General features: G+C 43.6%; 1 protein-coding gene across 14 annotated transcripts in view; it reads right to left on the reverse strand.

Moving 5' to 3' along the window:
* ICA1 (islet cell autoantigen 1) overlaps positions 1 to 16470 on the reverse strand; it is a 155183-nt gene that overhangs the window by 8908 nt on the left and 129805 nt on the right. For 10 of the 14 annotated variants that reach the window (XM_019443430.2, XM_019443427.2, XM_019443423.2 and 7 more), the window contains one exon: positions 9508 to 9777. The exons of 2 other annotated variants lie outside the window; for them this stretch is intronic. In XM_019443430.2, the coding sequence (XP_019298975.1) occupies positions 9508 to 9777 (270 nt within the window). Of the gene's footprint in view, positions 1 to 1259; positions 6983 to 9507; positions 9778 to 16470 lie in introns of those variants that run through there. 2 more of the 14 variants (XM_019443432.2, XM_019443438.2) reach the window with 2 other exon arrangements.

A 16470-nucleotide genomic window follows, 5' to 3' on the forward strand; every position in this document is an offset into this window, starting at 1 on the left:
TTTTTTTAGCTCTATGCCCATTTTTCTTCTCAAGTAACATCATTTCATGGTCACACCAAAGATTATCCATAGCATTCCAAGGAAATCAAGTGCCTTGTTTTTCTGTCATAAATGGAGAAAGCTTAAAAAAAAAAAAAAGTGAACAATAGTAAATATAGTGATACAACTAATAAACTGTGGGTCTTCTCCACTTCATTATGATCCAGCTGATTTATTTTGTATCCAGCTAATCTGAGAAGTTTTAGTTAATACAGATAAATAAATGGTAGTCTAGTCCAAGTTTATGAGGGGAAAGAAAGCCCCCTCCCCCAATTTGCTGCCATGTCCTTACAATGGCACTTGGCTTGTGTAACCCAACATTCTGTAATGCCCCCTGTGCTCTTCCTGCTTCTAATGTAAACTTAACATCCGGCAGTCCTGCTTGGGGAGAGGCACACCTAGTTTCCCTAGATGTTTTGGCATGGCTAGATGTTTTGGCATGGCTCACATTTAATTTAGAACTTTACCATATACTCCTTTGCACATCTGCTTTAATTCTTGGTATGTTTAAGTCCTGTCTTCTTAGTGAGAGAAGAAATTCCTTCTTCAATGTGCTCCAAAATACCTAATGCAGCATAGGAAGGTGTTTGTGGACTAAGTCCATTCTTGATTCTCACCATGAAACACAGACCATCAGATGATGTATCACTGTCGGGTCCATCATTGTTAAAATTGTATCCTTTTACTGGGATGCTCTGCTTACAGTGTTTTCTCTGGAAAAGGTTTTGTCTCCTATAAGGCCCTCATAAGACAACATGTTTGGATGGCACAGTTCAGCTGGGGCAGTGAAACCAATTTCTGGAGCAAGAAAAGTCAATGAGTATATGCCACAAAAATGATAGCATTTAATGCTGCTCATTTCCCCTGCCACTAGTCTAAGATGTGTAATAGGAGATGTATAAACTCTTACTCTGTTTATTAGTTTGCAATTTTGTGTCACCTCCTAGAGTTGTGAGCCTCTTGGAGATAGGACCATGTATTAATCATCTTTACATCCTGTACTGTGCTGCCTGGCACACAATGGCTGTTGAATTAGGATAAACTTTTAGGGAATAGTCTTAAACCATAAGAAGTACACTTATAAAGCATTATTTTAAGATACAGCAAAGCAATGCTTGGCATAGTAGATGCTATAATACTCACTGGCTGAATTATTTCATTTTAGACAAGTGACATACAGACTTCTCCGAGAAGACTAACCAATGACAAATAAAACAGGAGGCCTTTGACCTATTTATTGGTTCTAAAACAATGCAAACATATAGAGGGTTTTTTAAAGTATTATTATTCATTGGAAAGGTACTTGAATATGTAGTTAACATAATTCATAAGCCATCAAAAGCACCAGATTTTGAGGGAGCTTTCTAGGATAATGGAAATGTTCTAACACTGGACTATAGTGTTAATTGCACAATATAAATTTACCAGAAATCCTTGAACCATTCTTTTACAATGGCTGGTTTTTATGGTATGTAAATTACAGTTAAAAAAAAAGCAGTTTTAAGAAATGATCAGTATTCAGTGTAATCCAGGAGTAACACAACCTCCCTAGTTCCTAGATAACTGGCCCATGAGCATTCCTTTTAAACGCAAATCACATAAAACAGTGGCAAATGTGGAAAGTTAAAATCGTGATTCCATAAGTATGCCAAATAAAGCTGAAAGAGGTAGAATGTAACTGGGTGACTTTTACCCTTTTCCCCTACAATCCTCTCCCCAACACCAAATGTACTCAAGACCCACCTGTGCTCAGCAGAGCCCACGGACCCTTCCCCGCACCCCCAGCAAGGCTGGCCTTAACCTCTTAAGAGTAGTGGTTCTCAAAGTGTGGTGCCCACACCAGCAGCATGGGTATCACCTGTAAGCTGGCTAGAAATGCAAGTTCCCAGGGCCAACCCTGACCCAGTGAATCAGAATCCCTAGGGGTAAAGCCCAGGAAACTGTTTTAACAACTCCCCAGTGATTATAAGTGCAAGTTTGGGAAGCACTGTTATAGGCGGTCTCCAAGGAGGCTGCACAAGGGTCACTATCTCCATCAGGATCAGGTCATCTTGGTTGAGGCCAGAGCCAGACAAAGGCAGAGGCTCTCCTAGGAAACAGAGGGGTCTGTCTCAGAACCCTACTTCCTCAGGTCCTGCAGCTTTAAGCTCTTCAGTTCTGTCAAGCTCTCTGAGTTCAAGGAGATCCACACATTCAGAGAGAACCTGAACCGACCCAGAGCAAAGCCAAATCAGAGGTACAGAAGTCAACCCTCCCTGGTTTCTATATGCTATTCAATACAGTGGGAACTCAATGAGATAATTTTTCGCATTTCAAAAATATGCACAACAGTCATTTTTTTTAAATGGCTGCAGAGAACACTCAAAAAGCGAGGCAGGTTGGAAGCATTGTATTTTTTAGAGTATAAAATGGAACACATTCCTAAAGGAGGCAGAAATAAATCTACATGTCAAAACCGAGCTCCCCTCACTTTATGTAATGGGCATGTTCCTGAAAAGTTATAAATAAATAAAATGTCTGTATATCAAATCATATTTTAAAAGTACCAGAAATATAAATCATTTTTCAAGCCTATTGGATTATAATGGCATATTCCTTTATAAAGACAATACATGTCTGTTAATTGGATTCATTTGTAACTGTGGGTTTTGGAATATTGCTCACCTAAACACTCATGATCATACAGGCAACATCTAGAATCTATGGATTTGGGGGCTTCTCTGGAGCAGAGGAAACGAAGGACGATGAGTCTGATGACATCCCCTCATTGGAGTCTAAGATGATGGGGACAACATACCTCAGAGTTTTCACAAAGACACAGGCTGTCTCTATTCTCTTGTCCCACAGTGTGGAGCAGAAGCAACAGCCAGTCTGCCAAGTCATATTGTTCCCTCAGAACAGCTATTAAGCAGAAGTCTAACGCACTTATGTGCATGAGGGGGAGAAAATAGTATGGCTGGGACACTGGCTAAAACAGAAAGAAAAGAAAATATAAACTCAGCTGCAATGTCACCCTCACTCATATCACTTTGGGAATTATTTAGGGGAGGGGTGCAATGAGGGTAATTATGGATGGAATGCCAAGCCAGATTTCAAATGTCTTGGCTTCTGTCAGGAAAAAAAAAATGCTATTTAAAGAGAACTTCGTGTAGCTAATATTCCTGTAATTGCCATCAACTCTTCTCTAGTTGGTGTTAGCTGGCTGAGGCGTTTTTAACATGAAGGTGTGGCTAGAAAGATGTCTCCCCATCTCAGAGTAATTGTGTCAGGAGAGGGTGGTGAAGGGTGGGGGCCGCAGAGCAAGAGCTGAGAGCTCTGTGAGCAAAATGATTATCCTAGCTCACAGTTCCTTTGATATGTCAACTGTGCTACCCATTTGCAGGAAACACATATAAAATTTTATTGGAGCAATCCTGCCCCCTTTACTTACATAAGGGAAAATATAAATCAGCCAGAAATAACACTGGCCAGCTAGAGCAGCAAGTGAAGCCAAAATAACACCATCCAGAGGAGCACTTTACCATGAATGTAATTTCACTAGCTGGGAGAGCAAAAGCCCAGGCTGGGTTGATGATCATAGCGTGGGGGGGCTCTGGGGTGGGGTTGGCAGGGAAAGGGAAAGTGGGAACACCACAGCCATGGTGGCCAAGCACCACCCAGCCATCCATATTTCCCGTACTGAGCCCCAGTTTCCATCTCTGCAAAGGGTGGGTAAAAATTCCTGCCTCATAGGTGGTTGTTGTTGAATAAGATAGGATCTTGTAGGTGAAACGAGAGAGTAGAGAGGCTAGAGAGCAGGCCATCAATAAATCTAAGCCGAAACTGAATTTTAGTCCAGTTCAGCAAGCACGAGGAACAACCCCTGAGATTAGCTGAGGGTTGTTTTCTTTTAATCTAGTGATTCAATGTCTGCTGCTCTCTCCCTCCCTTCTTGTCATCCCTCCATCCACCCAGTCTTTTTTGAACATCTACTGTATTCCAGGCACTCAGCCATGTTCTGGAAATATGATGGTGAGCAACACAAACATGGGCCCTGCCCATGACAACCAAAAGCAAGAGACAGAAAATTAGACCAATCTTAAAATGACGTGAGAGAATGGGAATGAGTGAGTATACCGGGTACAAAGGGAATGGAGGCAGAAACATCTAACCTGGACTGCTGGGAGGAAGAGGAAGTCAGGGAAGGCTCCGTGTATGAAATGACATTGAAGCTGAGAACCAGAAGGATGAGAACTTAACTAGGGAAAGCAAGCATCATGGGTGTGTAGGTGGGTGACGTGCTCTAAGGAGGAGCGAGAATGCGTACCAGAGCCCAGTGGTGGGTAGAGCCAGGCTCACTCAAGTTCGATATGGCTGGAGTCCAGCTTACTGACATAATACATGTTTCTCCAGCAAAACAATGTTGTTAAGTCATGCTAAGTAAAGGTGTGGGGAGTGTAGGCAGCAGTGGGACTGGGGTCAGGTCCTAAAGGACCTTGTAAGCCAATCTGAGGAGTTGAGAAATTATATAAATGATGGATATAAAACTCCAACAACTTGGCAAGTCACAAGACCTATGTGGGAATCCCTGATTTCCTCATATACTAAATGGGGGTGGAATAGATGGTCATCAAGGCCCCTTCCATGGATTAAAGGAGGCACTTAAATTCTGCACATATCCAAGACCTACAGATGCTCCTCAACAAGCTGCTTCTTTGATGGAACAAAAATTCCACTGGCTTGTGTTGAAAGTACCACTGCATTAAACTCTAACTGCACGCCACAGTCTTCTCCTTCATATCCTTTGAGCCCCAGAAATACGTTATCTGGAACCAGGCTAAGCCAGGAATGGCAAGAGGCGAGCTCAGTTTGAGGAAAGGTGAATTTGAGATAATGCAAAGCCTGGCATTACATTAGCCTTAAATAGAAACCCACCCAGATGGCAATAGCACCTAGGCATGGTATAAAACAAAAGAATATCCAGAAGGAACACAGGGCTGTACATTTGTGAGAATGTGGAACAAAACTCCTAACTTTGGTTTGCAGAATCCTAAATCACAAGATGTCCTGGTGCATTTATTTTGAGCAGATGGTAGTCTTTTCAGTATCGGTGTCTATTTCTAAATTAAATTTGGGATATTGGTGGAGAATGGAGAAGAATGTCAAATGAGGCTTATCAACCTCACCTCATCTCTACCTTGGGCAACCCCCTCTGGCTAGCTCTCCTTCTATTCACTTTAAGAGGCCTTAGGAAGGCACTATTTTCTCCTCCCTGTATGACACAGGAAATTCCAGCCCCTATTATGCTGGTAACTTCAGAAACTCTTAGAAATCCTACATAAAATTAACTCCTCTTTCAAATGTTCAGCCCAACTTAATCCTAAATGTAAGTTGCTTTGTTTGGCTCTCCCAGACCTTGAAGTTGAGGTGGGGAGCAGAGGAAAATGCAATTGTTATCTTACTAAATCCCCCTTCCTTTCTGCTCCCCAGAGCACAGGGGAATGGATGAGGAAAGAGGACAAAGAAAGGAGGGAGGGAGGCAGAGGAAGATGGGGAGATAAGGAGGGGAGAAGACAGAAGAGGTGAAGGAGAAGGGAGGAGGGGAGAGTGAGAGGGAAATGCAGCCTGTGGAAGAGCAGAGTTTGCTGCCCCCCAAGCCTGGAGCATTCCCGAAGTTCTCATGACACTCTGACCCTGAGGCTGCAGCCCCACCTGGACCTCACAGAGAACCAGGACAGCGGTGGTTGAGACTGAGCAGGAATGCGCTTCAGGGAAGATGTGGGTGGCTGCTAGCACAGGAGAAGATTCTATAGACAATCTCGATTTCAAATATTCTATTCTGGAACATCATCTGATTTTTGTGGTTGACAGGGACCCTGCCTCCCCACATGCACATTCCTCCTTCATGGCAACCACCTGTCCTTGGTCTGTGTGTGTGTCCAGGACACCCAGGGCCAGGCTAATCATATTATAATTCCTGCTCCTCTGGAAGCATCCACGGAGAGGCCTGAAGGAACCCACTGAGGAGTCACATTTGCCATCAAAGACTTGGTACAGAGAGCCAGCCAGAAGGGAAAGGTGAAAGGCACAGACTCTGGAGGCAGATGGCTCAGGTTCACTCTCTCTCTCCTATCAGATGTATGATCTCAGGCAAATTACGTAGCTGCTCTGTTCCTCAGTTTCCTGGGCTCTATGATGGAGATGATGATAGTACCTGACTAGGAAGGGTGTGGTGAGGATTAGGTTACGTCAACTCTCTACCACTGCTTCTTTCACTAAGCCAACATGCCAATGGGCCTTTGTACTCCATGTTGTGTTTGACTTTTCAGTTGTTTATTTAATTTGGGTTTTGAGATGATCTGGATAATCAGGGGAAGCAGTTCCAATACGAGGTGTCAGAAGTTTAACAGTTACTTAGATGCTTTTGCAGTTCATGTATATAGATGCATTTTCTAGACGATGGATGTAATAAAAAAAAATCTACAGCTAATATTCATCTTTTCCTCTTTTTTAGGGTGAAAGTCCTCATAAAAGCATAGACTGTGGTTGCAACTGGATTACATGATCAATCATCAAAGCAGGGGGGCTGTTCTTTATTTGTACCACATCTGTTTTGAAGGTTCCTTGAATTCAGGCAGCACCAGTGGTGGAATTCTGGGAGTACCTGCTGGGAGTCCATAGGTGTGAGAGAGGCTGAATGAGCTTCCTCTTTCAAACACTTAGGTTCCACTTTTTTTTTTTTCTGTCACTTTAAGTTCCGTAGACATTCAATTGATGGCTGTTGGCATGCAAAGGCAACAGGATAACTCAGAGGTTACAAAACAACTCCTTTAACATTGGTCTTCATAGAACACCAGCAGAGAAAAGGAAACTTTTAGCAGCCAGGATGATCCCTTTAAATGGTAAATCAGATCATACCCATTGTTGGTCCAAGATGCTATGATGGTTCCCAATTTCACTTGGGCTAAAAAAAAAAAGGCCCAGGTTGTTCCAAAGGCTAGGACGCCCTGTGTGGCCTAGCTTCTGCCTCCCTGCCTCACTTAGACCACAGTGCTCTTCCTGCCGACCCTTGGGCATGCCAGGGGTGTCCTCCCTTGGGCAATGGCACATGGGTTCCCTCTGTCTGCATCTCCACATGGCCGATTGTCTCATCTCCTACAAATCTGCTCAGATCTCATCTTAATGAGAATCCTATTTAGTTCTGCAGCCTGACCTACCCTGCTCTCCACCTAACAGTCTCTATCCCCTGGTTCTAGCTTTCCTTTTCCTCATCATACCAATCACTTTCTAACCCACTATGTGATTTTTCTTTATTATGTTTATTGTTCATTACCTCTTCTTCATTAGAATGTTGTTAGTTCCAGGAAGGCAGAAGCCTTGTCTGTTATGTTTTCATATGAATCCCCAGTGCCTGGCACCCAGAAGGACCCAACCAATCTCTGTTGAATGAGAAACTTGCTAAGAAGCTAGTAGGGTGGCAACATCAAGTTAGATTTTGCTTGCTTGAGAAATAATGGCCTGCCTTGGTAGTAGTACCTCTCTACCAGTATAAGAAGACCTCTTTCCAAAATGAGCTTGCATTTTTCACTGTCAGAACACCTCCCTCCTTTTTTTTAATTTAATTTTTTGAGAGAAACAGAGACAGTGTGAGTGGGGGAATGGCAGAGAGAGGGAGAGAGACACTCGCAAGCAGGCTCCACGCTGCCAGGGCAGAGTCCAACACGGGGCTCGATCCCACAAAACTGTGAGATCATGACCCGAGACAAAACCAAGAGTCAGACACTCAAATGACTGAGCCACGCAGGTGCCCCAGAACACCTCCCTTCTTAGACCCAAGTGTGCTTTTGTGCTGTTTCCTTGGACTTGGGACAAGGCTAAAGTGCCAAGTCCATGGCCACTGCTCTGGTCCTAGCTCTCAGGCATAGTTCCAGGGCTGTGGCCCCTGAGCTGAGATCTTCTCACCCTGCCTGCTCAGGAAAAAGGCATGGAGCTCTGACTTCTCAGCTGTCAGTGGGGGCCACTCACAAGTGAATGACACTCAGCCACCCCAGCTAAGTGAGAGCACTGCCACCACCATTCCTCTGGGCATCAGAGGCCCTAGTGTCTCCACAGCTGGGGGCCTGAATCGGGTTCATCCTGCAGCACAGCTGGAGAGTCTCCAGCAGCCCCAAGATCTGAGAGGTAGATCCTGGCTCTGGGCTTCCAGCTCTCCCACAGCTTGTTGGCACCTCCCCCGCAGGTGGGTGGGGGTGAAACTCAAGTCACTGGTGCTCATCTGGGGCTCCAGCAAAAGAGATGGCGAAACCCAGAGGTGAAACTCAGGGTGTAGTATTTTTGGATTCCATGTATCTCTCCTATCTCTAACTCTGTTACTGAAAAAAAAAAAAAAAATGACATGGCTACAAAATGAGACTCCCAGAAGAAGATAAAAGGAATCATGTATTTCATTTAAAAAAAAAAAAAAAAAAAGGGGAACACCTTTTTTTGGTCTTGCCCACCAACTCTTGCTGTGTCCATGATCTCATCTCCAAAGACCTGAGGTTTTTTTTTAATAGCTCATAATTACTTAATCATTCCAGTTCTGCTGTTTGTTCTCAGCTTTAAGTGCCAGATAAACACTTATTAAGGAGATAGCCTAAATTCATGGAAAAACCAAAACAACTTGAGAACTTCTTAATAGTGATTCCTGTCTTACAATTAAAGCGACATGAAAGGAGGAAAACGGTGTCGAAATACTAGAAAATAGTCTCCTTCCCAAGGTCTGTTTAGAAACTCAAACTTTAAAATTTCAATTTCAATCTGAGTTTAATTTTGCCCTCTAAATCAATGCGCTCCTCATGCTGGCAGTTCTCAACCAGTGTGCTGCCCTGCACCCTGACCAATGTTGCCAGCCACAGATGATCAGTGTGGAAACTGTATTTCGTCTGTGGCCAAGGCACATGGGGCTGCTGAGCCCCGTGGTTTAGGCAGAACAGGAGCAGCTGAACTGACAGCATCCTCAGCGTTGCAGTGAGCCAGGATGGAAAGACAGCAAGAAGCAAGATAAAATTCAATGTGCAAAGAGTTAAGAAGCCCAGCATGGTGTTACTTGGCACCTAGAAAGACGACATGTCTATAGAAATGTGGAGAACTGGCTAGGCAGAATTGGCCAAAGCCAATAGGGTCACAACCGGGAAGATTCTCTACGGTATGCCCTGCAAAAATCTAAAATGAGAGCAAGACTGTAAGATTGAGAGCCACCTCTCTAACCTGTCATTAAAAGGAAACATGAACATGACAAGAAAATTATGAAAAGCAAGAAAATTATGAGAAGCAACCTATCTTAAAGCTGGGATAGGACTCTGAGATTTCAACTAAAAAGACACTGGATATAAAATAAAACCCAGAAAACATGAAAAAAAGACAAAGAAGGTAGAAAGAGGCTTTTGGATTAAAAATAAAGAACGAGCACACAACAACAAACCCTGTTTCAATCCCCGTGGTACGTACCTTGGAGTGAGGCCTGTAAGTCTTTCATGTTTTGGTCTAAAAGCTGTGAAGGAAGGAATCCTGAGCCTGCCTGGGGTCTGGGGTCTGGCTCTCCGGCGGCCACAGTGGGCACTGGCTCCTTCGGCCGGCCGTCTCCAAACACGGCAGCCCACTCTTTGCTGAACTCACCCTCGTCCAGGGAGGAAGCATTGAAGATCTCACTCAACAGAAGCAGGTCATCTTTGTCAGCACCCTCGGGTTCTAGGGTCCCCGCCACTGGGCCCAGGCAAGCTGATCAAAGTAACAGAGCACAAAACACATCACCACCCAGGGCCCAAGCTTTTGGGAGCAAATACAGGGGGTGGCTGGGATGGAGCACACTGGGTGATGGCTACATTTAAGAAAAAGTTTATCAAACCATAAATGATTCTCATCATAGTCTCTCTTAAATTCCAGAATTCAATTTCTAGTCCCACTGTCATTCATGCCCCTTCCTCCAAAGCAAGTCCAGTTTCTGGGCATCAGTAGGATTTCCATTAAAAACTCTAGGGTTTTGTTCTTTCCTTAATATAAAAGCAAATTTACCACCAAAACATTTCTCAGACAGGAAACAAAGCCAGGATTGAAGGCATGTGGGAGGTTTTCATTCCTTGTTTGTATAGCTTCCCAAATCTTTTCATACAACAAGCCCTAAAGCCACAGCCACCACACCCTGCAGGAGTCTGCCCTGTCATCCACAATGGGGAGAGGACACTTGCCACGCCTTGGGCAGGAACAGAAGATGTCAGGAAGTCCAACAATGACCAAGGAAGGCCTCTTGCTTCCTTTCTCCTTTGCTGCAACTAAATGCAACCCACCTCGAGGCTCTGCCAGAGCAGAGGAAAGGTGGGTCTGGTTTGCCTGAGGGCAGCAGTGAAAGAATGACAGGAAAACGGCAAATTATGGAACCACCTAGAGAAGGCCAGAGACACAGTCCCTGGAGGGTTGGAATGAGAACCAGACCAGAGGGTAAGCCCCGAGGCCATTCTTTACTTGCTGTGTGACTACATCAAGACCCTTAGCTCTTCTGGGTCTCTTGTATTTTTCACCTGTAAAATGATAATATTAATAATGCCCACCTCAAAGCATTATCAGGAAGATGAAAGGAAATACACCTTTAAATCTCATTGCTTGTCCACAAGGGAGACTTTAAAGAAGAGATTCATTCTCATAATATGAACACTGACAAAACACTTAACAGGGAATACAAATAGAATGGGGGCATCACTAGCCAGAAATCCTATAAGACCTTTCACTGGGTTTTCTACATATTTTGAACACCAAAGACTGATGGTCTTACTAACTGTGGCTTTGCTGTGGTACCTACTTGCCACATGGGAACTGCAAACGTAAGTCACGAAGAGAAGGAATAATCGTGATTTGTATTTTCTGAGCTATACTGCAATTTTGATACTGTCATATTAAGTGAGATTAACAGGTTTTCCTCAAATATATGAGACAATTAGCAAGTGAAGGCTTTTTAAAAAAATACATAAAGCTTATCTGTCAGCTTAACTGGATCTACTTTCAACCACACTTTATATAAACGTGTTCTGACTGAGAGGACTTCTGATGTGCTAAGCAGACTGGCTATAAATCCAGGAAGGGAGGAGTCCAGTCACTCTCTTATCACTGTGGTTTAAAAATAGTAGCGAAATATGGCTTTAATTGGACAACTGTCTAAGTATTCTTATTGTTTGTGTTATCACAGAAATTTGCACTGGACGTAGCTTGTAGGTGGGTGATGAGAAGACAAGGGAAATGGCATTTTAGTAAATAGGCTTGTGAGACAGTTCTTTAGGAGGGTGGGCAGCCAGGATCCACCTTGACCTGTGCATGGTGGAAAGGCAGGTGGGTAGGGTAGGACAGCCCATATTTGTGAATGCAGGCAGAAAGCATGGCTGTGTCCATTAACATACACCTCACTAGGCATCCTCCCTCCTTTCGGCTCTCAATCTCGCTTGGTGTCAACTCTTTTTACATATATTAACTTCACAAATCTCCATACATTCTACTTTCATTTGGGACTGGAATATCCAAACCTTTTCTCCTGGTTTACTTTCTGGCCTGACTGAAACCAGCTGATTGCGGAACCAAACCTGTTTTACTGGAACCAACTCAAATCAAAGAGTAGACTCTAGAGGAAGGGATGACTTTAGATAAGCACTGGAAGTTATGCGTATTCTTCCTGAAGTCACTTTACAGCCCTCTGCTAAGTCAAACCCTGACTACTCTTTGATTTGAATTGACATCATCAATTTATTTGAATTGACATTTGATTTGACATCATCAAGATGTCAACCCAGGGAAGATCATGACTAACATTAGCAACAATAATAAACGTTAAGCCTTCCAAAAAATAACCAGAAACTGGGGAAGCTTAATCTTTAACTATTTAGGTTGTGTGTGACAGTTCTGAGTGGACTTCTGTGGGTTTTGTTAACTTGGCATCCCTTCCCTCTTCCTCTTCAGTTTTCCCTTTCTGGAAACACCTTCTCCACCAGATCCTGGTGAATACTACATAAAGTGCCTCACCACCCCTCATCTAGACTGGCCAGAGTCCTTCATTTCTCAGACCATGGAGACTGGCTCAGGGATGAGCACATGCCAGAGGCTTCGCTGAGTTTGGTATATGGAAGGGGGAAGGAGGAGGATGTCTTTCTCAGACTCCAGGTTCTAAAGATACAGTTTTGAGGCTCCCAGGAATGAGAGAGCCGGACATAGAACAACACAGTATCAAGAGTTGGAAACAGAATATTGACAACACTGTCTAAGCTCTGCATCCAGCCTCATTTGAGGCCAGTCCACCACTGTATGTCCTCAGTTACATGGACCAATACCCAATATGTTCTTTTCTTTTTAATTTTAAAGTTAAACTACTTAGAGAAGGGTTTCTATTACTTCCAACCAAAAGATTCCTGACCAATATTGTATCCTGTCAAATTCAACTTCACTGACAATAATGAGAAAAGGACCCATGGCAAGGATGATACTGTCTAGAGCTATTTCTGAACAGAAATTTACTTGGAGATCTACCACTGAATTTGGGCTATTAGTGTCCTGGTTATTTAACAGTTAAAGTGGGCTGCACAGTGGACATTTCTCTAAGAGAACTTATTACTTCACTAAAAGCAATGAAACTGGCACTGACTTGAACCAGAAAACAGGGAAACCCAATTACTGCCCTGATAATTAAGATGCTTGAAATTACTATACATAACTCATAAGAAAAACTTAATTACAAGTAGAAAAGGACAGGCTTAGGTCTGTAACCAGACAAGTCAAGACTTGAAAAATAACACTAGCTCTTAAGAATCAAGCTATCATTTTCCTCGGAAATAATTCAGCTCAACTGTGAGAAAATGGGGACACACACAGAGAGATGACAAGCGCTTTGAGAGAAACCCTGGTAAGGGCTGTACAGGCAGAGTCAGGGCTTCCACCCAGGTAGCTGAGCAAGTATCATGCCTGGGTCATGGCACCCATCCTGCTTTTGTCTTCAAGGGTAAACCAAAGTTCTGGAGCTCTCAAGTGCCAACCCACAGATACAGACCATTCCAAGTCCCCGTCATGCTCTTGTAGGCTCCCGAGTCTCCATGTTCACTCTCACATCCAATAACCCAACCCCAGATGTTACTACAAAAATAGAAGCCAATAGACACAATGAACTCTAATTCTCACCTCTAGGTCTTCAGCTCTATAATCCTTTATGAATTCCCTCCTTTTTTTTTTTTTAAATGTTTATTTTTGAGAGAGAGAGAGAAAGAGAGAGAGGCAGACAGAAAGAGAGAGACACAGAATCCCAAGCAGGCTCTTGGCTCTGAGCTGTCAGCACAGAGCCTGACACGGGGCTCAAACTCATGAATGGTGAAATCATGACCTGAGCTGAAGTGAACGCTTAAGTGACTGAGCCACCCAGACACCCCTCCCTCTTCCTTTTTAACATCAGCCCTAGGTACACTCTCCCCTCCTGCTGGGAGCCTGCTCTGCCCCCACTGGGATTCAGCTCCAGCGTCTCTATTCTTTCTCTCTCCAAGGCTTCCTCTCCTAACCTCAGAAGACGTGTGCACATCCCAACAACAGCCAATCTTGCAACTGCTGTCTCCTTGGGCACCCCGTCCCATCCCCAATGTTGCTGCTCTGGTTTCTTCTCCCTTCTACAGCCACACACTGTACTTTGTCACTGCTCTTATTTCCGCTACCTGTAGTCAAGTTCCTGCCCCTGCTCCAAACAGCAGTGGCCCTCCTGAAGGTTACCAGTGAGATCTTCATGGCCGATTCAACCCTTTCTCTGGCCTCACCCTCTGTGGGACTTTGTCCTGTTGTACAAGCTGGAAATGCTGTCATCTCCTGGGGTCTCCATGAAGTGGCTCTCTCAGGTGTCTTCCTATCTCCTCAACAATACTATCCCTGCTGCCTCTTCTTATTCTGGTTGCCCTACAGTTTCCTCCTAAGCCTATCTGCCTTCCCTACATTATCTACAGAACATCTTATCTATTCTCATGGTTTCAATCTCACCTGGGAAGACTTTCAAATCTCCATCTACAATTCCAAGTTTTCTTGAACTCTGATGACAAACTCCTGACTCAAGGGTCCCTTGGGGCTTACTACTGGCAAGCCTGCTGACACTCCATAAAAGGCACCTTCCTCGCTGTATACCTTTGCTCAGTGCAGCTGTGAGAGTTTCATTTTCTTATTTTAAAACCTTCAATGGCTCCCTCTGACTCCAGAAGAAAGGAACACTCCTTACAGTGGTATTTAGGACCTCTGCAGTCCAGCTCTAAGGCAGCCCTTCCAGCAACTCATGAGGCCTTCAGAGAAACCTATGCTTTGGCAAAACTCCCTCACATTTGCCATTCCTCAAACATGCTTTCCTGCCTTCCTGTCTGGAAGCCTGTTTTCTCCCAGTGAGATGCCTAGAGAGAAGAATCATACTGAACTGAAAGGAACCTTGGAGATTATCCCCATTTAACTCACTTTACAGATGAGGAAAAAGATACCCAGGTCAGATGACCTGCCCAAGGTCATATAATTTATTAGTTACAGATTATCTGTCTGGGGACCCCTGGCTCACAGATCAAGATGTTTTCTCAGTGCAGCACACCGCTTTTCCCTCAGAGCCTGTTAATGATGTCATATATAAATGAATATTCAAGCTTTTGTAAAGTGTTGAGGGTTTCTAAGGTCAGATGGCTCCACCAGCAGCCAGGCAACGCTCTTGGCTGTAAGCAGCATGGCAGAATGGCAGACCCACGCAGCATGTTTGCCTTGTACTGGCCAGGGGTTCAAAAATAAAATTCCTAGGCCCCTGGGAAAATATTCCCTAGGAAAACTGATTCTGAGCCAATGAGCTCTAACTGATTCTGACCTAGCGAGTTTTCAGAGTGAAAACTGACATACAGAGGAAGCTCTCTTAAGTTCAGATAGAGGGTGGGTGACAGAAAGTAGATGTGGGACACTGGTGACAGCCCACTCAGGTTATATTTTTGAAATCATACTGAGTTTCATGACCTCAGCATGAATTAGGAACCCAGGAGATGGAAATGGAGCTACATAGACCAAAAATGAGAGCACAGCAAAACAAAGAGATAAATGTCACAACAGTTACCTTCATCTGTGTGTGAAACAGGAAGACTCTGCTTCTCTGTTTTTCTCCCTGGTCCCCACTCTCAGCATTATGACTAATGTAAAGGCCACACATTTGCAATACATATGAAAAACCCCAGCAACCAACACAATCCTCACATCACCTGACAGAGAGTAAGGCGGGGGGAAGTGGGGTGGGAAACCACCGTACAAAAAGTCTAACGAGAAAAGTATTCGTCCTTATAAAAGGCTCCGGTAACAAATTGTACTTGTTTGGAATCCAAGAATACTACTTCTAAAAACTCCCTTGTGGTGAAAAAAGACACAGCTAATAATAATAATAACAGATGGGGAAAAATCCATCTCTACCCACTCTCTGGAATACACACACACCCCAAACAAAAACAAAAACAAAAACCCCAATCGTGCTAGACCCTGAGTAAGCACTCGAAAAAAGACTTCTTGATGATCCCCAGTCCTGGTCCTCCATTTTAACATTAGATCTTAACAAGCAAGTAATCTTACTGAAAAACTTGACACCCGGGGCAGGAGGAAATCTATACAGAACACTACTGACTACAGGGTGATCAAGTAAGAACAGGAGAGTGTTTGGTTTTAAAAATGCACCATTATTTTATGAAAGGACCAATGTCAGCTGTTCATCCTAGGATGCTGAGGGAGACAGGGAGAAGAAAAAGTTTATGAAAAAAGATAACAAGCTTAGTCTTTGCCACACTGCGTGTGAGGAAGCAATCAGGTTCCTAGTCAGCTCTATACAGAGAACAAAAGAGATAGTCCTGAACATCTGGGGAGAAACCAGGCATGGGGCCATAAGCCTGTATTATTGTTACAGGCCAAAGGTCTGCACCCGGACTAAAGGGAGCTACTGAATAAGCTTCTTTGTCGTTCTGATGGTTGGCCAGAATTTAGAGTCACAAGTCTGAAAGTAGTAACCAAGGAAATAGGAGAAGACAAACGTTTTAGTTGCAATGTGTACAATTATAATTTTTAAAAATTTCAGTTAGTCTTGTCCTAGAGAAGGATCTTTTGGATAAATCCAAATAATGAGATTTAGGTGGGCTAAATTCATCTAGCTATATAACTAGCTTTATAGCTTCACTTCCTGTTCAGTTATCTGATAGTTCTTTTTCTCAGCCAACTTTGAGGAATACAAACACTCCTGCATGTTACAACTAACTCATGAATTGAGGCTGGGATTGTCACATGCGCTCACAAGGTGATTTCAGAGCCACTTTAAAGTTACTGCAAAATGTCACTCAGTTTTTTTTCACTTAAAAATTTGTATAAACTGGCCAAGTATTGGTTTGCTATTTACATTATCTATTTAGTTGGAGAAAA

The sequence above is a fragment of the Panthera pardus genome, unplaced genomic scaffold (assembly GCF_024362965.1).
Source record: "Panthera pardus isolate Hobbes unplaced genomic scaffold, ASM2436296v1 HiC_scaffold_8, whole genome shotgun sequence".
In the NCBI taxonomy this organism is placed as follows: domain Eukaryota; kingdom Metazoa; phylum Chordata; class Mammalia; order Carnivora; family Felidae; genus Panthera; species Panthera pardus.